Consider the following 20,714-nt stretch of genomic DNA (forward strand, 5'->3'; position numbering starts at 1 on the left):
GTAGTGTCACTCTATTCTTATACTACTGCACATGTGAGAGCAGAGGGAGAGGTCACCCAGCCACTAACAAACTGAACAGAGAAACTGTTGTACCTGCCTCTTCCTCTTTTCTCTTAGAATGAAGACAAACACTGAATCACTGAAATGAGTGCATGAAGGATAATTATTAATGGAACTCCAGACTGAAATATGGACTGAAAACCTGCATTAACATTTCAGGCACAATGTGGTCAAATTGTTTCAACTGTTTCACTTTTAATTTAATTTAAGTGTAATTTATGTTTTTTCCTACATTTGGAACAAATAAACAAAGAAAGTCCTGCAATGATGCCATTTAAATCAGATAGTTTTTTTCCATTTTATTTCCTAACTATTGTAGAAAACTTGAGCTCTTGACATCTGTGATCTGATATGGGGGGGGGATATGTCTATTGAATGTGTGTGTGTGTGTATGAGAGAGAGAATGAGAACACAAATGCTTATTTGTGAGTGTGTTAATGCTTGTTTGTGTATATGTACCAGTATCTGTTCCTTTTTCAGTGACTCAGAAAGGAAGAAATTACTTCTTTTTTTTTTTAAAGTAGTCACTTGTATTATGTAATCTTGGGGTTTCAAATGAGGTATTGTAATAGTCACGTTTTTCTGCATATTTCACTTTTTTTGTCAATCAGAGGCTATTTTTATTCTAAATCACACATTTCATATGGGATCCCAGAACAACACTGTCCTTGTGTTTCCTCCCCATTTTTTTTTTTTTGAGAGGGAGCGCTACTGTTGCTTCTTTAAAAAAGACTATTATATTTCAATGAATGGAAGGAGACAAAACAGGGACTTGAAAACATGCTCCATGCTGTTCTTTTAATTTAGTTTGATGAATTTATTATTTTATATCAAGAAAAAGATCTCTTATCGGGTAAGATTGAATTTTGTGTGGTGTCAACTGTGAACATTCACATTTGAGAAGCAAAATGAAGAAAAAAATCAAGAAATTTATGAAATAAAACAAAAACACAAGATGGGTGTTTGACTTTCATGCTTTCTTGTTTGGAAAAGAATAAGTTGATATTTTATCCTTTATAACAATGTTAATCATACTGTCCAACAGACAAGTTAAACCCTGCCAATTATCTGCATGAACTGAGCTAAATTATATTGGCGCATATGAATTTGAATAATATGAGAGAAGAAAAAAAAAACTTAAATAGCAAATTTCATGATTCAGTCACGTAATGAATTTGAAACCAGCCTTTCTCTTGGGGATATGGGAAGGCGAAATGGAAAGCAGTCTTTGCAAAACTGGCAGTGAAGATTTTTGTGGGACATTTCTCATTTTTCTCCACTGAAGCAGTGAGGGTCAGACTATCAGAGAATCCCAGTCAAAGTCATCCTGGATCTCCTCACTGTTGCTGTGCAGACTCTTCAGTGGAGGACGCTGTCGTGGAGCCACCATTTGAGGCTGGATCCCAGCTAAGACATAGAAGAGGAACATAAGCTAAGTGGAAACCTTTGAACTGGTTAGAATTAAGTTCTTTTTATAATCTTAACTGCAGCACCATTTTAGGAAATAACCTTTCAGCTGTATCCAAGGTCTAGTCATGCTCATATGAAAAGATCTCTTTTAAACACTTATTTAATAATAAAATATTTTGCTTTCAGCTTCATGTGCAGTTTCTTTACACAACTGCAGGGATAGGAAGAACAATTGTGTTGAACCTCACACCAGCTGTGATGTTTTCCTTTATATTTTTCACTTCAATAAAATATCTCGCTGATTGTAGCTGTGACCGTAATTTAATTAAAATGTGTTCTTTACTAAATTAATTTACCATGAATCTGAAAAACATTTTTTAAGTACAGTGTGTTTTCTTACCTGTCGTGTTTTCAGGTATTGTCAGCTGTGGCCTCTGAAGACCCAATCCTTGCATGTGCTGAGACTTCTGGGGTGGCTGTGCCCCGTTGATGGGAGGAACCATAGGAGTGTAGGGAAGGGGTGAGGGGTGGGTGAGGCTGGACAGGGTAGGAGGCGGAGTAAAAGTGAATGGTGGTGCTTGGCTATGAGATGAAGCGGGGGAAAATGAGTTATTGCCAGGGGTGATCATTCCTTTCTGAAAAAAGAAGCGGTTTAAAGAGTCACAGAGGGAAGTGAAGAGCGCCGGGTCCAGGGCCCAGTCGCAGAGCTCCGCTTGTCGCATGCTCTCCAGCAGGTCTGGAAATAGAAAACAAAGACGCTGTTAAGCTCAGACATGAATGATTCCAGTCAGCAGGTTTAATCTTCATACTTATTTCTTTATTATTAGCTTTTATTTTCTTACTCATAAAACAGCTTAATTGTTGACACAAGACAGTCATGTTTAAGGAACGGTTCCACCAAATAAAAAACAAAAATTCAAATATATTGGGTTTTCACTTCTTGAGGTTTGAGCAACATGTCTGAGTAATAATGTCCAGTTGCATCAAAATTCAAAGGTCACAACCACAACAATAAAAGTTAATCAAATACTAGTTTAATAATCAGTTAATGTGAATATTTATTTGGATGAATCAACCCTTTAAAAAAACTACTATGGTAAAGAGCACCAACCTGGGTGTCCAGAGAGGTCGATGTTGGCCCAGTCAAGACTGCTGGCGATACGGAAGCTCTCCTTCAGAGAACCTGGGTTACTGAACCAGTCCGGCGGTACTGCTACAGTGGAAGAGAGGAAGGCAACTTTAGAAAAGCAGAAAACTTACTGATAGATGTTGCTGGTTCCCATGCAATTAAAGCATTTCTGAGTAATTTCCATCATGTGAGACTCACTGTGTTGTGAAATGGGCTCTGGCTCAGGAGGGTGTGAAGTCTGAGCAGCTGCTGGAGGTGGTGCAGCTGCTACGGGTGCAGGATGAGGGGACAATGGTGGCAAGGTTGGAGTATGAAGTGGGGTAGTGTCATTTGGAACAGCCTGGAGAGGGACATCCGCTTCAAGAAGAAAATTAATACCTCAATGCTTATATGTGTCATGTTAATGTTCACAAAACTCCTGCATTCACAATACTTACACAGTGAGCTCCCCCTGTCTCGCATTGTCTTGAAGAGAGACTTGAAAGATGCATACAGGTCTGGTATGTTCAACTCATCAAAGGAGAAACGTAGTTGGGGCTCAGTGGAGGAGTTTAATGAAACACCAGAGGGGGCAGCAATAGATGAAGGGATGGATGGGTGGCTGGGTCCTGACACGGTACAAACAGGCACAGGTGTTGAGTTGCAAGTGCTGGAGAAAGTAGAAGCAGGAAGGGGATGTGTACAGGGATCTGAACTTCCAGGAAAGGACAGCACCCCCTCAGAGAAAGAAGGAGCAGCTGGAGCAGCTGTAGACATGTTGGGAGCAAAATGAGTTGTAGCAGAAGTAGTGGGGATGGAAAAAGTGGGGTCAGGTGGGTGGGGAGGAGGAAATGAATCGATGGGCGACATGGGGGCAGCAGGTTGGAGTCCAGCCGTTTGGGAGACAGATAAATGAGAGGGAGGGAGACTGGAGGCATGGGCTGGCAAGTAGGGTGAGGGTTGCTGTGAAGATAAAGAAATTATGTTACACCCAATGGACACAGCTGTAATACGAGAAGGAAGAGAATAGGTTTACCTTGCGTGGGGGAGGAGAGAGGGAGGCAGAGTGGGGTGATTGCTGCTGGATGGGTCCGGGTGGAGAAGAGTTCATTAGCTGGAGGTCTGTCTGAGGAGCTGATTGCATGTGTTGAGGTGAGGGTCCTCTAGCTGCCTGTGTCTGAACTGGTTGAAGAAACTGCAACAGCAAAGTAGAGCTATTTACAGTGGATGAAGTACAGAAATCCAGCAGGAATGTAGCATTACTACTTAAGCTAAAGGACTGGTTCAGCCAAAATACAGAGCAAAACAAAGAAAATTACGACAACAGAAAATTTATTCTGTGCTCATGTTTTGCTACACCCTTCTCTGCTCTGAATACAAAGTATTGGATGGTGACTAATCCACAAAACCTGTTTTCATAATGACTATTTCTGCCACAGAAAGTAGCCACAGAAATTAACTTTTCTTTCTGTAAACTGACTATAAATAAATATCAGGATCATAAAATGTCTGAAGAATAATAAGCATTGCTAAATGAGTATCAGATGCCAAAAAACCTGCCATTAAAGCTGATTTCACCTGTCAGAAACAGCCTGGTAAAGATGGTAGTTAATAATGTATTTCATCATAAAAAAAGTATCCCATAAAAAAATATAATAAATGGAAAAATAAATGATTATCAATTTGCCACACTGTAAAAATGGTTATTGATAAATAATTCAGCTGTGGTTCTAATATCTGGAATTCATCATCAGCACCATCAAAACATTTCTTTAACAAAGGAGTCAGTAAAAAAAAAAAGAAAGAAAGAAAAAAAAAAGACGTACATCCTCTTCCTCCTCTTCCTCTGGATAGGGACGTTTAGGTGGCCTAACTGGAGTCATAACTGCAGGTCCATCCATTGTCCAATAGGAGCCCTAGAAATACAGGAGAAGGTTCTAGCAGTCTAGCTTGTGTGATGCAAAATCCAACAACAGCAAATGTATAGTTTCAGTATCATAACATTAAAACAGCTCACCTTGCCGGGGTCATTCTGTGGTCGAGGAACTTTCCTGAAGCATTTGTTCAGGGACAGATTATGTCTGATGGAGTTCTGTTAAAAGTTAAAAGGGTCAGTGCTGTAGCAGTTAGAAAATAATAAACATGTAATAACGGATTTACATTTTTTATTTGATGACATGTTACTAGTCTCCAACAGTGGTAGTGTGTGGACAGTAATGCTTGCCTTCCATCCGCGGCCTGCTCGGCTGTAGTAGGGGAAAGTGTTACTGATCCAGGTGTAGATGTCATTCAAACTCAGCTTCCTCTCAGGTGCATCTGCTATTGCCATGGCAATAAGAGTGGCATAGCTATGGGGGGGTTTCCCTTTGGAATTGGAGGCAGAGGGGCTCGGCACTGAGGGTATGAAGTCTCCTTTCTCCTTCCCTCTGTCTCTCCTTCTGTCCTTCTCCCCTCCTCCTCCTCCTCCTCTCTCTTTGCCTGAGCGTAGGCTGCTGATTCCCAGTTTGGGCAACCAGTCAATACTGGTGAGACTGGAGTCCAAGTCAGAGGACATTGCTTTTTCTTGTTCTTCTTTTTCTCTGTCCAAGATCTGAAGGATCAGAAGAGGAAGCACTGGATCACCATGTCCTTTTACTTTTTATTCACATGGGTCATAAGAGATACATAAACTAAGCAGTCCCACAGGAGACTCCCTCTCTGCCTGTAATGAGATAGTCAACTGTTCTGTTCCTGTACTTCCAACCAGCGTCAGCTACAAAACACCAACACTTTGTGCTGCGTTGGAAACTTTCCATTCAAAAGCAAAGACATGGCCTGAAAATGTTGACATGTAAGTGTGCCACCTCCACCCATATTTACTATTTTTTGAGGAAGAATAGTAACTTGCTTACCTCTCTGTGGTCAATCGAGGCCTAAGGCCTGGAAAAGTCTTAATATTTTATGTTTCCATCAGCTGGGGGCAACTGCTGTCAAACTGGTGTCGGTCCTTCTCTTTACATCTCACTCTTTAGCAAGCTGATCCCTTCAAGACTTCCGATCCCACCTTCAGCTTGTAAAAGCTTATTTAACTTTGAAGAAATATATATACACACACAAAAAAAATACTTATCGGAGCGCTTCCTTTTTCTCTCCCTCCTTTTATCCTTCCCCTCCCTTTCTGTTTTTACCAGAAAGACGTCATTCACTCCTCCCCCGTGTGACATCACTCTGCACCCGCCTCTGGGAGCTGGTACCACCTCCTCAAGAGTCTCAGCCCATTAGATTGTCATTGAGAAAGCCTTGTGAACATTCCACTAATAGGACCTGAGCCCTGACACTAACAAACATGGCTCAAGAATTTGATTCAAAGAAATATGAACACAAAAAAGCAGCAGTGCAAAATTAAAGTAACAGAAATTGTTTATTGTTGTGTAGAGTTAATCTGTTGGAAGCAGTGACGTTCTGGACATTGGAACACAATGACAGGAGGTAATCTCTCTACAGAGCGCTGAAAAAGGCGAGGAGGCCGGTGTCAGGGGACGGGTTCATCATGAGCTTCTGTATCTGCCAATCAAGTTAACAAATAAGTCATGTTAGTAAATAAAGAAAAGTTGTTCATTCTGTGAGGGATAGAATGCATCTCATTTGCCAAAAAATAAAAACAAAACAAAACTTTATGAAATGTGAAGTCACTTGTAACCGTAAAGTAATAAAATAGTATATCTTCAGCGATTTGGACCAGATGCACAAGACTGGATGTATGTACAAAGGCAGAAATTTGCATGTGCTTTCTTTTTACCAGATAAATAAAGCCAGGCATAGATATGATTGTGATTGTAAAAAAAAAAAAGAGAATCATTGTGAAACAATGTGCACATCCACAAACCTGATTTCTGCCCATGTTTTTAGCCATGAAGGGATGTGGAGACTCCCCTAATAATCTCATAATCATTTGCATATGAAAATATTGTTTGCACCAAATCTAAATAGTCATGAAAGCAACTGCAAAGAACAAAGGAAGTTTTGCCAAATGTAAAACTTAGACTTTAACCAGTGAATTAGAGAAAATTAAATGTATTTTATTTGGTGGTCTCAGTTCTGGACTTACAAAACAGAACTATTAACAGACGCAATGAATTCTGTAATGACAGAACTCTGCAGTGTTGAAAAAGAAACATAATACAAATGAGAGGGCAGGACGGCAAGAGGAAGACCAGCATCTCCTGCTTTATCTGCAACAGATGAACAAACAGCCTGTAGAGTGTACCGTCTTCTGTGGAAATGATCCGAAAGAGGACAACAGATGTACAGATCTGTTGGTTGTTTACAGCCTTTGAAAAGCTAAAGCAGCACAAGAAGCCATCTTTCAACAGAAAATCTGGAAAATCTGTAAATAGTTGTACTCTTTTGAAAGCTTAATTCGTAAAGTCCTCTATAGCTAATATACACAACCATGGAGTCAGTTATAGTACCCACAATCAAACAAAAACATATTTAAAAAACTGATAGTAAACAACTAAATCAGATAAAAGGTAAAATAAATACTTGCCTATATTATTCTCATAAGAAATGTCATTTTTTTGTACTACATTACGTTCTAACAAATATATTGTTATTTCTACTTCACCATATTAGGGTTAAATTCCCTCATGATTGCATGTTCTGTGTGCCTGCACATCATTTATGCATCTGGACCCTTGAGCCAATCATTTGTTTTTCTTAGGAAAACACAGACTAAAATTTATAACAAATTTAAACAGACAGGGCAGCTTTGGCAATCACCTCCTTGAAGTTGGGGTGTTTGGCATCTTGAACCAGCTGCAGCAGAACACCCTCTGTTGTAGTGAGGAAGGCTCCACTCTGCTTCAGTCGGGACAGAGCAAACAAGCGGTCTGTCTGGCTGAGGAAAGAAGAACAAACCATTTGTAGAAGAAAAAAAAAACACACACACACAAAAAGACAAATGTCATATCGTACTATAACAGAAAGCCTATGGTAAAATTCACAGATACCTTCTGGATGAAACAGCATCAGCCACAATATGAACCTCAAATCCCTTCTCAAGCAGATCAAATGTTGTACACTGATTAAAAGACGAGCAGAAAAAAGAGGCAGGAAGAGTCGTTCATTCAATCATTTCATTAAAAACCAATTATTTAATAGCATGTTCATGGCAAAAGTTTTCATGCAACAATATAACCTTCTGCATTATTTTAGCAGCAGTTAAAATATAATGTACCAACGAAAATCATATGATCGTACTGCGATGCAGGCGTGTGCCTCTATTCCACACAGAATAGCTTGTTTTGGGTTCCCCAGGGCCTGCAGCTCCTTTTCCACCTCATCTATGATCATGGTAAAGGAGGTTTTAGGATGAGCTGTTAGATCTGCAGCTCCCAGCTCCGGTACAGTGGGTCCCAAACCTTTAGGGTACTGCTCAGTCAAAATAGGGGGGATGCCCAAAACACGACTGGCCTATTACAGAGAGGGGAGAACACAGAAATCCATTTGGGCTGTCCAAATAATTGTTTACATTTGGGTACAAAGAGATTGAGGATGAACAACCTGGAGAAGTCTTGCTGCATTGCTGACAATGTTGTTGAACTGAAAAATATTGGGCCTGAACTTCTCCTGCATGTCACACAGGAAGAGTACAGCATCCTTGGTGGACAGCCTGCCGATATTTGCCACTGTACAAGTAATCAAACAAGTAATTAATAGGGCATAGAATACTTTAAATTTTTCTTGCACCATCACTTGAGAAACACAAGGTCAACTGTGAATGTTTGCAGCGTGGTAGTTATTTATACACATTAGTCGCAATTTATAGACTATAGTTTTGACAAGGGGAATGATATTAAGAATATTCTAGGTACTTGTGCATTTTAAAGCAGAGAGAAGCTGTTTTCCTCGTCGGTGTTGCACTACCTTAACCACAATGAGACCAAATAGTTTTACAAAAAAAAGTACAAATATAAACTATGAAGCGACACAGAAACTAACTAACACGAGCATGTGGCCTTATCTTTATACTAAGAAATATGACTTACTGTTGTTTGAATGCCCCAAATGTCAGGAGGAGGAATGGATGACAGGTTCAAGGGGATAGTGGGATGTTAAACTGCCAGGTTAAAGTATTATTTCCCATGTGACGCCTCCTGTCTAATTTGAAAACAAAATATTTAGCTTTTTGCTTGCAAGTCCAAGATAAATAAAGTATTTAAGACAAATTCAAAATGCCATGTGAGAATATTGGGCAAATAATCAACAAGAATTAAAATATATTATATAACAAGCAACGTTTTTCGAGTATAACACTGTTGTCAAAATATAAACTAACCTCGCTGGTAGAGAAGATCGAACCAGAAGTTCAACACAAGAACGTTTTGATGATAAGCACCTCCTTCCTAAGATCACGTTGACTAATAGAATTTCGCAATGTAGAGATTGATGTTTGTTTGGACCAATCAGATACTGTTTTTCGTGACTCGTCCTGCTTGCTCGGGTGGGTGGGAACCATATGGTAACCTAAAGTGGTCATCTGAAGATGTCTGACAATGGTGAATCTCCAACAGAAACGCCGAAAGAGGAGCCACAGCAACCGACAGAAGACTCTACGTCTAACGAAGAGAAGAAAAAAAGTAAGTCAGTAGCATACTTTGATATTCGTATGTAAATAGTGAATGATAATTCTGTCTTTTTTTACTTCTCTTGCTAATGCTAAAAGAGACATTTCCGGGTGTGTTACGTATAAGATAATTGATAGCAATTTTGGCCAATAAGAGGTATACGTTTTTTTCAGTTTAGCCAATAAACATGGACATTTTTAGCACGTGATAGCTGAAGCGGAAATTGCTAAAGCTATTGCTAGGACCTATGAAGACAAAAACAATATATATATGCGTTAATTTAGTTTGAGTTATTTTGATTGTAAGACTCTATCAAGTTTATTTGAATGTTATGTCAACAGCATTTTTATATTTGAGATAAAAATGCTGTCGTACGTTAATGAACTAGTGTGTATTTAAAACTTTCAAACAGGAAATATCCTTTTTGAAGCAGTGGTGTTTCTAAGTTCCTTTTTGTTGTTGTTTTTGTTGTAGTTGGGTTTGTTTTCATACCTCCATCCTAAAATATTTATTTTTGTCCTTTTTAATTAGGGAAGGGACACTAAATTTAAGCCTTTTTTCTCAGTAATGTTTTAGGCCTATTTCTGCAACAGTATGCTATAAATGACATTATTATATACTGTCTATACTTAGTATTTGAAAATCCATCAGACCCTTGTACAAGTGATCTTCCACATGTATTAAACTTAACAATATTGTTTGGATATAAGTAGCATTAATTGTTTATTTCATTGTGATGGCTGTGGATTTTTACTGCGACATAAATTTTGTGCAAACACATCTGCAGGACAGACAGCTTTGTATATACAGATAGAGAGATAACCACGGTTCACAATTTAGTCAACAGTTTGATGATGTCAACATTTACTTCTGGTAAATGGATTTTTTCGTGCAAGTACTGCTCGCATTGCAGTTTGTAGCTGAACCAATATTCAGTGTAGGACACTTCATAAAATCCTTCAATAAAAACAATATAAATAACATATCCCAAAAATATAAGAAAGAAAAACACAGAAAGCGGCCTGGAAGTTTAATGGTTCGAAATACAAGCTCTAAACCCAAGTAATACTCTGTCCAGAATCCCTGAGAACTGAGTCTTGTTGTGTAATACTTCTGCAGTCGTCTCTGTAATTCACTTATAGAGTTCATGTTTTTCTACTGTAGTACTGAAGTCATGTGTCAATCCTTGTCAAGCACTTCGTCAGAAATTCCACTGAATAAGTACAAGTTCAGATTTGTCTGATTCAGTCTGTGTTGTAGCAGCAGCTGCTTTCACTTTTGTTTTTCTCTATGTTCACAGTCGACGTGCTGTTGAAGGCAGTGGGAGACACTCCCATAATGAAAACAAAGAAGTGGGCAGTTGACAGGGGGAGAACGGTGCAGTCCCTCGCTCAGTTCATTTCTCGCTTCCTCAAACTTGATGGTAGTGAGCAACTTGTAAGCATGAATTATTCCTCTGGCTTGATGGTTCCTCAAAGTGTGTCTGAGACAAGAAAAAAAGAACAAAAAATACTCACTGCATCTGTTATGTCTGTTTATTTTCAGTTCATCTATGTTAATCAGTCCTTTGCACCATCACCAGATCAAGAAGTAGGGGTCCTCTTTGATGTGAGTTTTAATTCTATATCTTTTTTATTGTGGTATTAGTAGAAGTATAGTAGTAGTAGTATAGTGTGTATTTGTTCTGTTTTTAATTTTCTTCAAATTCAAAGGAAGAATTTATTTTGTCATCAAAAATGGCTACACAAAATGATGGAATTATAACAGTAGTATTTAGTTAATTTAGTGTGTACAGAAATCTATTAAAAGATATATTAACATTATGTTTGCAGTCTAAGAGATCAGTTCAGCCTGTCATTCAGTATTGTTCTATTAACCTGTATGATAATCTGTAATGTTCTCCCTTATTTAGCCCCGCTGAGGAGAAGTGAACTGTTAAAAAATATTAGTTTAAATCTAACAAACCTATGTTGCAGAAGTCAGATACTTAACATCTTTTTTAATTGGAGAGTTTAAGACAAAACAGATTAAGATCAGAAAGTTGGAACGCATGAATAATCTGGTTATTATCACCTTTACTTAACTAGAATCTCCTGGCCTGCTGTGAAATATTACATTAGTAATATATGCAGGCATACTACCTGTAAATCCAGCCGTCATGAAATGGCCAGCAGAGGGAGCAATGAGAGTTGAGCTTTTATGTGACCGAAACCAAATCATTGACCACTGATCAATGCCCAATGCATTGATGTCAAACTCTGGTCCATGACGGCTGCTATCTGCTGTTTCAACACACCTGAATCAACTTAATGACTAATTAACAGGCTTGTGCAGAATTTCACAATCTCTTCAGAGTTCCATTTATTCTGAATCAGGTGTGTTAAAGGAGGTGTCCAAAGTGGGGCGCCGTTCTGCAGGTTTTGCATGTTTCCTGCTGCAGCACACCTGAATCAGATGACGTCTCTGCATGAGTAACAATGACACCTCAAAAGTTATAATTAAATATATTTTTGTCCATTTGTTTATTCCTTTCTAATTCACTATCAGTCTGACCATAGAAAAATGATCATACATGTAACTGTTTCCTTTAACATTTGCATTTATATCTTCTACCATTTTGTCTCTTTTCCAGTGTTTTGGCAGTGATGGCAAGCTGGTTCTACATTACTGCAAATCTCAAGCCTGGGGTTGACTGCTGTCTATCGGGTTCATATTGATATCTCTCTCAAATTCATCCCTCAAACAACATGCATATTTTTCCTCCTTTGTTATTTTCTCTTAACATTTTTCTGTAAATACAATGTAAATAAATTATTGTGACCATATAGAGCTTTTCCAACTCTTTATTTCCATTCAATTATTTTGAGTGGATGTAACATTTAACACAAACTGATGAATTACAGAGGTAGTCCTTAATATAACAATAAGTTAATTTATGCAAATAAGTTGGGCCACAGATTCTTCTCTCTTTTTTACTTTGATAAATAAGTATTTGGTAAAAGGCAACGTTTTCATGTCGTGCAACTCAAACTGATGATGAAGGTTGTTAGGAGAAAACCACCTCTGTAAGTGGGCAGGAAGGAAGAGAGGGGGCACTACAGTAACAGATGGACTTAGAGGGATTACATGATTTAGGATGGGTATGTGACATAAATTCCCAAGAAGGACAGAAAACGGAGTATATTGGCGTGGAGACAACCTTTCAGTCACTCCACCAGTTCACTTCCTATTGGCCAGGAGGATTACAGGGGAAAGTGCAGCTGGAGAGGTAAGGACCGATGATGCTCACACTACATGATGAAAACTGTTGCTGTAGGACACAGAAGTAGACGGTAGGGACAGAGGGTGTTTAAAATGGAGCAACAAAATCTAATATATCGCTTCACAACAGTATTTACTCAATGATTTGAATGAAGTGCTGCAAAAGACGAGACAAAGATCTTTGGTAGGTACTTGTCACTTGTCTTACAGTAACTGAATCTTAGGGTATTTTTCAGTAAACATATAATGAGCAAATACTGTGATTATTGATAAATTGCTTTTTTCCCCCTGTAAATCTCAGAAATCTGCTTTTCTGATCTTAAACTGAGGGACTTTCTTTGTGTGTCTTGATAAAGCACACAAAATAGTATTTTTTCTGCCACTGAGGTGTAATGGGAATAATAGTTCCACACTGTCTTAATGTGACATTTGTTGCTTTTACTGGATGGAAATTTAAAGCAGATGCTTTAGATACTCCATCAATGAATGGATTTTAACTGAGAGAAATAATGTGTGCAATTTTAAATGCAACATAAACTCTTTTAAGCTCTTGTCAGTGTTCAGTGATAATTTAGTTTCTGTTGAAGACTGAATGCAAACCCAAGAAAGAGAGCAATATTCTCTCCTCAGAGGAATTCTGTTGATTATGAACAGTGATATCAAGTTTGTCTGGACTTCTACTTGATCCAAAAAGTTGGAGCAGCAAGTTCCAGTAACATCAGGGGATGTTCAGAAGTTGGATCTGATGAAAAAGTATGCATACTGTACAAAAGTTTATGGTAATCAAAGCAAGGAGGAGAATTAATGTTACCGTTAAAATACAAATCACTATTTGATCTCAATTTGCCTTCAAAAGAGCACCAATTCATTATCTTTGCTAAGGGCCTCAGTAGCTACTGCCTGTGCTGACTTTGGAATCAATCAAGACTCCTTCTTGCTCAATAAAACACCACATACATGCCTCAAACAGCTGCACAACGTATTCAATGAAAAGGCTGTATTATGCCAGTTTTTATTTTAGCATCATTTGGAAGTGCTCTAAAGGCATCAATAACCCTTTCATGTTATTAATCCTATTATTATATGGTGTGTTGCTTTTTTTGTTTGTTTTTATATATGTATATATATATATATATATATAGATCATTGGATGATGTTAGAGTAATTCGGCTATATATCTGTCTTTCAGGGCCTGTGTGCTGGCAGGGAGACATTGCATGAGAGACCGAGAGGCAGCATGGTCAGATTGCACTTAACACTAAAATATGTCGAACACACAGAATGAAGCAGAATTTCTGGGGATTATCAGTCCACATTTTGATATAAATTGGTGGCACATGATGTTATCAGCAAAACAGTTGTTTTTTGTTATTTTTTCCTTGTCCCTCTCTGTGTGGTCTCTTTAGTACAGCAGAGGAATTCATAGTAAGCAACAGACTTTTGTCTGATTGTGTTTGTCAGGAAGCACAAAGATATTAACCCAGGTCATATTACTTAGCCCTTCTTTAAACCCTCCTTATAAACATCTGGAGTACTTTTGGACCTGCGTCTGTGACTGAAGGAACATTAAACAAAGTTAGATATCTCCATGTGGGTTCTTTGTGTTCTAGTCAACAATGAAATTTTCCTTACTCAAGCCACATGTAATAATACCTTTTACAAATTCTTTAGCTATGGAACCTTTATTATTTATTTTTACATGAATTCTTAGCTTTTTGGAAAATACAGATGCTGATCTAATTCTTTCAGCCACAAAAACAAAGAATCAAAAGTCTTAAGGTCAAGGGGTTTATGGACACATCAGTTACCACAAATATCAATAGATATCACTTTGAGGTGTTACATCCTTATATCCCACTCTTCTCCCCCACCTTTTCTCTCCCACTGTGCCCACTTATTCCACCTAAATCCCTTTTTGTTCTTTTTTTCACTCCATCTGTCCTTTCAGCTTCAGCGCATCTTATCCTGCTTCCTCCCATCCTTTCATCTCTCTCTTCCTTTCTTTTAATCACACTGATGTTGCAGTGTCACTTTGTCAGCTGTTCTTTGTTGTCTTCTGTCTATACCATTACATCACATTTATTTTTACCTCCTGTTTAAAGCTGGCCCCACTCTGTCAACTACACCAGTGGCAGCAGTTGTACCATCTGTCCTGTTTATCTAATTTCCACGTGCCGTGTCCCTCTCTCTTCTTCTTCTTGTCCTTGCTCCCGATTCTGTCTCTGTCTGGTGTCCCCCATCTTTCCCTTATCTTCTGTGTGGCCATGCTGGAGCATATGTCCCGCCGCTCTCGTTCCCTGCTCTCCCTGACCTTAACCACTCTGGCTCTGACCCTCTCCATCCTGGCACTCTGCACCTCCTACTGGTGCGAGGGCACACACAAGGTGGTCAAGCCTCTCTGCCTGTCGCCTGTCAAAATGAAGAACTGTGGTCAGAACAACAGCGAGCCTTACACCACAGGTATGAAAGTGTTGCACATTAAAAGCTGTTTTGTGCAGTTTTTGTGCTTCATACTGATTTGTTTTAATGTTCATTTAAGTACACCACAGCTTAGATTGCTTTGTAACCCACCCTTGGACACACATTTATATCTTCTTTTTAGTTAAACCTCTTCCAGGATGTGAGCAGCCCTTCATATTTGGGTTTTGTGCACAGAAAGTTTACAAAGCTTCAGTTACCTGGACTGCATGACATTTTTTGAGTGAAAAAATTTAAACTAAAGTTCTTAAAACTGACACCGTTTTCACTTGCACCAGTGAATAGGGATGCAACAAGTAGGAATAGCCTACCTGAATATATATGATACTAAATCATGTAAGGATTATGAGGATCATTCTTTATTAAAATAAAAATTCCACAATGCTCAAATACTCTGTTCTAAAATAAAGAACAACATGATTTGAGTGATAAACACAAAAAAGTCCTTTCCACTTGCAGGTAGTGATAGTGCTCCTCAGGATACAGTGCAGCTTACTCCTTTTTGATGAAATTTGGCACAGTGTGCAGAGTGGTCATGATTTCTGGAACCACTCTTCCTCTTCAGGAGGTATCATGGTTTCTTACCTTCATGTTTTGCCTCTTTACCTTTACATCTTGTCTGAGTGGGGCAGCAAAGACCAAATTAGCCTTTGCTTGTAAATAGAGTCCAACCATCTTGAGCCAGTCTCAGCTGTGATAGCTATCTCCCCCAAACCCATCTTCTGTAAGAAATAGCACACTGATGTTGTTGGAAACCATGGCAGCCAGCTTCATTAGGACATGGAGTTGTATGCCATCCATTGATGAGGCCCTCATCTGTCAGATCCTGGTACTTGACTTTCTTTTGTCGGTGAGAGATGGCTAGCCTGTCCACCCAAAGCAATGTGTGCTGCTAAGATGGATTTTGTGTTTGAAGAGAGGAGTACTGTGTCTGGTTAAGGAGATGTTGCAGCCACCTATTCTGGAAAGACAAGTCACTTCTTCAAGTCAGCTTGCGTCAACCAGTTAGAAGTTTATGTAACACAGAAGGCAGGTTATTGGCAACTTTTCTTTGTTGAAGGACACTTAACACCTTTTCTTACAAATGTCTGGCTTGAAATGATTGGCCTTTTTCATTTTTTATTTTCATAATTATTCAGATTTAGCCAACTATGCCAGCATATCGCATCACAATACAATTTGTTAACTGCTAGGAGTATTTAAAATGTAAGAACTTAATGTGGTAAGATCACCTCCTTTGAAATGTATTAATAAGAAACATATAGATGTTTAAAAAAGGGAAAAATTCAAGCAATGTTTATGTTTCCTAAAAATGTGCATATATGATTGAATGTATAAGGAACTGGAGGTTGTTAGAACATTTAGATGTCCGACGGCAAAAAGCACAATACAAAAACCCTCCGGCTCTGAGCTAAGAAAACATAAAACCACATTGGGCAAAAAATTAAGTACTGTAAAGTGAGAATTGTTCCCTGGTGACTATTCAAACTTTTCGTTGCAACATGTTCACAGGCATGTCACGTTTTGTCCTTGACAGCTTCGTTTTCACTCAGTCCACAGTCCTGATGTTTTCTTGGCATCAGGCTGTTGTAGCAGTCGAGATAATTTGAATGTTGAAATATTGTTACTGACAGGGCGCCACCCATCACTGCTACAGGTAACAGTTCTACATGCAGATGCTGTGCAGCACAAACGTTACAGTTCTCCTTTATAAAACCACGACCAAACCTAAAACTTCCAGCTGTGTAATTGATGACCTCATTATGCAGTTAGTAATAATTAATAATTAGGGGGAGGGGGGGATAAACCTCTTCTTTTGAGAGTTAAGAATTTATCTAATAACTGAGGTGATGCAATATGAGTACATTCAGCAGAATATTATATCATGGGTGTGATTAGTGTTTGTGTACATCCTGTTTCTCTCAGTTCTCTAAATTGAAGTCCTCTGATGCTGATGTCTTTAACATTCTTACATTGAAGGCTGAATCTGATTACACAAGTGATAAATTTCATGATCTTTACACTCTCTAAAGTACTAGCAATACCTGAAAGTAATCTGACTGGATAAATCAGCAGATTTATCCCCTCCCCACCCCCAGAAAGTGATTGTTCTTGTCATTTAATCTCTTTTTGTTAGAACTTCAGTCCCTGCATTGGACTTAATTATAGTTTAGTATTAATCTGTGGGGTGTGATGGCAGCTCCCACAGGTTTATTCACTCCTGGAGAAGATGTTATCATTGAGTGCTTTCATATCTGTGTATTATGCTTAATCCACAATGAGATTATTTTGATCACTACTTTGAGAGCTTGTACAGAAAAATCTTCCTTCACTGATACACAGTGCCAAAAGCCCGATTTATGAAACACACGTGGCATAACAAGGGGATACTGACAGAGCCGCATGTGACTGCAGTATGTAACATGCCACAGCTGAAAGGTGAAGTGGGTGTACTTTGCAGTGTTTTCCTTCCTCTATCCTTAGCACACAACTGGATTTTCCCTTATTTTCAATGAACACCTCTTTATTTGCCAACTTTTTGACAGTGAAAAATGACCATGCTTCCACATTTTTGTGCATCTTCTTGCCACAACATGCCTTTACTGTGTTTTTAAATTCCCTCCCAGAGTGAATTAGCCATCGATCAATTGTTTCTCATTTCTCATAAATAAAAAAATTAATGCTTTGGTTTACTTACCAAAAATCAGGTGCAAATATGAGCCATCAAAATATTTCTCTCACTTTCTTTCTCCTGTGTCTTCATGTACAGAGAGTCCCACTCAGAACCCTTTCAACCGCACTCTGTCTCCAGCCAGGAGAGAAGAGCTGGCCAAGATCAGACAAAGGCAGCTGGCCAATGCAGTTCACTACATCTGGGAGACAGGGGAAGACAAGTTTGCCTTCAGATACTTCCACACTGGCTTCTGGGAAAGCTGTGAGAAACAGAATGATGGTGAGACTAAGAAACACATTTGGAACTGTTACCAATAATAAAGTCACATAAAAAGGAAAGTACAGCTTCTTTGTATTCTACTTTTTTTTTTTATTTTATTTATTTTTTTAACAAATAAAGTATTAAAAAAAAATCCTTTCCAGATCTCCAGATCTTGAAAATATATAAATACAACCTCAGATGAACAACAATACATCATATGTGGAATTATTTCTTTAACAAAAACTAAAACAGAATGTAGAAGCAGTGCCTGAAAAAAGAAAACACCATTACCTCCTATCTGCTGCCATATGAAATATAAAGATAAGCTGTTAATTGATCATCAGCAAGTAAAAGCACCGTAATAAAAGCAGAGTTGACCAGAACGCCTATGTTCCATCAGGGGGCTATCAGGGGATAGTCTTGTTTTCCTAGTTTCAGCTCTGACAGTTTTGTGTGAAACAATTCATAATTCAATTTTACGATTCAAGTTAAAGCTGTGAAAGGTGATTCTCTATATTTTGAATCATAAGTAAATGGTGTAGACATTGGAATAGAATATGTCCTCTTAAACATGACTGTAGCTCATCTTTAAGAAATATTTGGCTTCTCACTTTTACAAAATCCTATGTATTTTGTAAAAGTGAGAAGCATATGTATTACAAAATCACATGTATTACATTTTTATTTTCAAAATTTTGCTTATATCTTTGCATGCTGTTGGCAGGGGAGGTATGTCGAAGTTTCATAGACTTAACTCCAGGGGAGACACAAGGTAAGCTTGGTACTTATTAGCAGTCGCCATCTCTGAGATCCACATATAATGATTAACTGAAGGGTGTACACTACTACTTTATAATACTGTAAACATGCCTTTGCATCTGTTGCAGGCGTGCTTTGGCTGTCAGTTATTTCAGAGTTTACATACATCGGCCTGCTGGGAATGGGCTTCTTACTCATGTGGCTGGATGTCCTGTGCTCCCATAAAGAAATGCACGCACTAAAAATCAACGCCTATGCAGCAATTTGTACTGTTCTATCAGGTGAGGGTTTCCCTTAGTTAATACTATTTTGTTTCCTCCATTTCCTTCACATATAGCCTTAAATCATCTTCTTTTTACCCATTCACCCGGGTTTCCTGGACTTTGTTCTTGTTTTCCCTATTCTGTAGGTCTTCTTGGGATGGTAGCACATATGATGTACACCACAGTATTTCAGATGACAGTTATAGTTGGCCCTAAAGACTGGAGGCCTCAGTCCTGGGATTATGGCTGGTCATTTGCGTAAGTGGCTGCTGTTGACAGAATTAAAACATATGTTATTCAAGCATCTAAGATGCTCGTAGTATCCACAGTATAGAGTTTCTCTTGCCTTCTAACTTATCTTAATTCTCTTCCACAGCCTTGCATGGGTGTCCTTCAGTTGCTGCATGGGGGCAGCAGTGGTGACACTCAACTCTTACACAAAGACAATTATTGAGCTTCGGCGCAAACAGAGAATCCGCTTGGAGGAAGCAAGAGCCGCCACTCACGCGCCTTCCTATGATGAAGTAGTTCCGGGGGGTGGGCTCTACTCCGTCAGTGGCCTTTTGCACTGCCCAGATGGCATGATTGACGTGGCATGGGCTCCGAATGGCAGCGTGGTGGGAGTGGGAAATGGGGACGTACCAACACTGGTTTTAGTGGGAGGCTGTGGACCAGAAGGGTGCGAGGACTGTGAGAGAGAAAGGGATGAGATGGAGGAGGCCATGGAGAGAGTTGATTCACCTTGTTAGGGGTTCAGTTACACACATAAACTAAAAGAACAGAACAACTGAGAAGGAAAGACCACATAACTGAGATTAAAACAGACCCTGCTTTGTTTGGTCATGCACTTTGACTTCCTGTGAACTTGGGATGCACTCATCATGCTTAAAGGCACTCAAATCACTACATATCAAAATTTTAACACTATGATAGAGTCATAGTTCACACTTATATGCAAACTGCATGATTTTCTGAATATTTCTCTGTGCCTCATTGTAGAATAGTAACTGTATAGTTCAACATATGATATTATTCTGTTAATATTATATATTTTTTTGCATGTTAACCTGCAGGACAACCTTATTCTCAACAATCTATTCATGTCATAATTGACATTTTCATAAATCTGATTTTAACATGCAACATTTGTCAAGATCTTTTCTTTTGTTTCTCTAATGACAAGTGTGTGGTAGATGCATAATTCAGATGCAATGCATGTGCACTAGAAGCTCCAGCAAACACACTTTCTCTGTGGAGAAGCACAGACAAACCCATAGAGATAAAAAGATTACAGAGATTTTGAAAAGTCTGCTCTCTCATGTTGAACAGAAGATTATGTGTAAACCAGTAATCCCGAGTTGGATGGAAAGAAGGAGGAACAGAGGGGAGAAATGTGAAGGGACAGAGAAGAGTAGGTTGTGGGAGGTCAGAATGGAAGTTGGAATACTGGCACGCACAACAACAGACTGTACACACAGTTTAGCATCTGCTCCATGAACTCATTTGGGAAACAATGGGTTTTTACTATGCTTTAAGTGTTGAACAAATAACTGGATAGGCACTGATTTATGAAGCTATAACATTTACCTTTCATATCTGTAGGTTACACTTGTGAGATAATCCTGGATTTTCTGTCAGGGATTAATACAATTGAAAATTTAAAGCCAAAAGCAACATTTTTGTCAGCCCAAATCATTATAGTTTGAAGCATATTTCTGGGTCAAAGAGGAATTAATGGGAAATATGAATAAGTAGATTTCCAAACAACAGATGTATGAGAAAACCTTTAATTTATCTTGAAGTGAATAAAGTACAACACTTGAGAGCTACAA

General features: G+C 38.6%; 4 protein-coding genes across 9 annotated transcripts; 2 read left to right on the forward strand and 2 right to left on the reverse strand.

Annotated features, from left to right (window-relative positions):
* Nucleotides 1–578: 578 nt before the first annotated feature.
* On the reverse strand, nt 579–5,743 carry foxj2 (forkhead box J2). Of its 3 annotated transcripts, none has more exons than XM_041986953.1 (10): nt 5,470–5,743; nt 4,803–5,168; nt 4,596–4,670; nt 4,405–4,494; nt 3,615–3,773; nt 3,037–3,541; nt 2,798–2,956; nt 2,582–2,680; nt 1,871–2,206; nt 579–1,467 (listed from the first exon to the last, which is right to left on the reverse strand). In XM_041986953.1, exons 2-10 carry the CDS (start codon nt 5,130–5,132, stop codon nt 1,355–1,357), a joined length of 1,866 nt encoding a protein of 621 aa, XP_041842887.1. In that variant the 5' UTR covers nt 5,133–5,168; nt 5,470–5,743; the 3' UTR covers nt 579–1,354. The 3 variants fall into 3 exon arrangements, with proteins under 3 accessions (XP_041842887.1, XP_041842886.1, XP_041842883.1); XM_041986952.1 differs by having other exon boundaries at nt 579–1,464; nt 2,582–2,683; XM_041986949.1 differs by having other exon boundaries at nt 2,582–2,683; nt 5,470–5,741.
* A 216-nt stretch (nt 5,744–5,959) lies between these two features.
* On the reverse strand, nt 5,960–9,013 carry isoc2 (isochorismatase domain containing 2). Of its 3 annotated transcripts, none has more exons than XM_041986955.1 (7): nt 8,898–9,013; nt 8,608–8,719; nt 8,123–8,247; nt 7,820–8,032; nt 7,570–7,640; nt 7,340–7,457; nt 5,960–6,121 (listed from the first exon to the last, which is right to left on the reverse strand). In XM_041986955.1, coding segments are annotated over exons 2-7 (594 nt in total). In that variant the 5' UTR covers nt 8,609–8,719; nt 8,898–9,013; the 3' UTR covers nt 5,960–6,055. The 3 variants fall into 3 exon arrangements, with proteins under 3 accessions (XP_041842889.1, XP_041842891.1, XP_041842890.1); XM_041986957.1 differs by having other exon boundaries at nt 8,611–8,715; nt 8,898–8,989; XM_041986956.1 differs by having other exon boundaries at nt 8,608–8,715; nt 8,898–8,989.
* An 8-nt stretch (nt 9,014–9,021) lies between these two features.
* atg12 (ATG12 autophagy related 12 homolog (S. cerevisiae)) lies at nt 9,022–12,011 on the forward strand. 2 transcript variants are annotated; one of them, XM_041986959.1, is made up of 4 exons: nt 9,022–9,202; nt 10,487–10,623; nt 10,732–10,794; nt 11,819–12,011. In XM_041986959.1, exons 1-4 carry the CDS (start codon nt 9,115–9,117, stop codon nt 11,876–11,878), a joined length of 348 nt encoding a protein of 115 aa, XP_041842893.1. In that variant the 5' UTR covers nt 9,022–9,114; the 3' UTR covers nt 11,879–12,011. The 2 variants fall into 2 exon arrangements, with proteins under 2 accessions (XP_041842893.1, XP_041842892.1); XM_041986958.1 differs by having other exon boundaries at nt 9,027–9,198.
* A 187-nt stretch (nt 12,012–12,198) lies between these two features.
* Nucleotides 12,199–19,979, forward strand: si:ch211-149k23.9 (germ cell-specific gene 1-like protein). Its single transcript, XM_041986954.1, has 7 exons — nt 12,199–12,454; nt 13,637–14,907; nt 17,696–17,878; nt 18,585–18,632; nt 18,748–18,900; nt 19,029–19,140; nt 19,259–19,979. Exons 2-7 carry the CDS (start codon nt 14,712–14,714, stop codon nt 19,629–19,631), a joined length of 1,065 nt encoding a protein of 354 aa, XP_041842888.1. The 5' UTR covers nt 12,199–12,454; nt 13,637–14,711; the 3' UTR covers nt 19,632–19,979.
* Nucleotides 19,980–20,714: the final 735 nt, after the last annotated feature.

The sequence above is a fragment of the Melanotaenia boesemani genome, chromosome 6, assembly GCF_017639745.1.
Source record: "Melanotaenia boesemani isolate fMelBoe1 chromosome 6, fMelBoe1.pri, whole genome shotgun sequence".
Lineage (NCBI taxonomy): Eukaryota > Metazoa > Chordata > Actinopteri > Atheriniformes > Melanotaeniidae > Melanotaenia > Melanotaenia boesemani.

What these genes read in the sequence shown, in the direction of transcription:
- si:ch211-149k23.9 (XM_041986954.1), top strand. Translation starts at nt 14,712, where the DNA reads ATGCTGGAGCATATGTCCCGCCGCTCTCGTTCCCTGCTCTCCCTGACC. An exon ending in CTGTGAGAAACAGAATGATG is followed by an intron (nt 17,879 to 18,584) that starts GTGAGACTAAGA and finishes TGCTGTTGGCAG; the next exon opens with GGGAGGTATGTCGAAGTTTC. An exon ending in AATTTGTACTGTTCTATCAG is followed by an intron (nt 18,901 to 19,028) that starts GTGAGGGTTTCC and finishes CCTATTCTGTAG; the next exon opens with GTCTTCTTGGGATGGTAGCA.
- foxj2 (XM_041986949.1), bottom strand. Translation starts at nt 5,132, where the DNA reads ATGTCCTCTGACTTGGACTCCAGTCTCACCAGTATTGACTGGTTGCCC. An exon ending in AGAGCCCATTTCACAACACA is followed by an intron (nt 2,684 to 2,797) that starts GTGAGTCTCACA and finishes CTTCCACTGTAG; the next exon opens with CAGTACCGCCGGACTGGTTC. An exon ending in CGACCTCTCTGGACACCCAG is followed by an intron (nt 2,207 to 2,581) that starts GTTGGTGCTCTT and finishes TTCTATTTCCAG; the next exon opens with ACCTGCTGGAGAGCATGCGA.
- atg12 (XM_041986958.1), top strand. Translation starts at nt 9,105, where the DNA reads ATGTCTGACAATGGTGAATCTCCAACAGAAACGCCGAAAGAGGAGCCA. An exon ending in TTGATGGTAGTGAGCAACTT is followed by an intron (nt 10,624 to 10,731) that starts GTAAGCATGAAT and finishes GTTTATTTTCAG; the next exon opens with TTCATCTATGTTAATCAGTC. An exon ending in AAGTAGGGGTCCTCTTTGAT is followed by an intron (nt 10,795 to 11,818) that starts GTGAGTTTTAAT and finishes TCTCTTTTCCAG; the next exon opens with TGTTTTGGCAGTGATGGCAA.
- isoc2 (XM_041986955.1), bottom strand. An exon ending in ATGCAGCAAGACTTCTCCAG is followed by an intron (nt 8,033 to 8,122) that starts GTTGTTCATCCT and finishes TCTCTGTAATAG; the next exon opens with GCCAGTCGTGTTTTGGGCAT. An exon ending in GATGCTGTTTCATCCAGAAG is followed by an intron (nt 7,458 to 7,569) that starts GTATCTGTGAAT and finishes TTCTTTCCTCAG; the next exon opens with CCAGACAGACCGCTTGTTTG.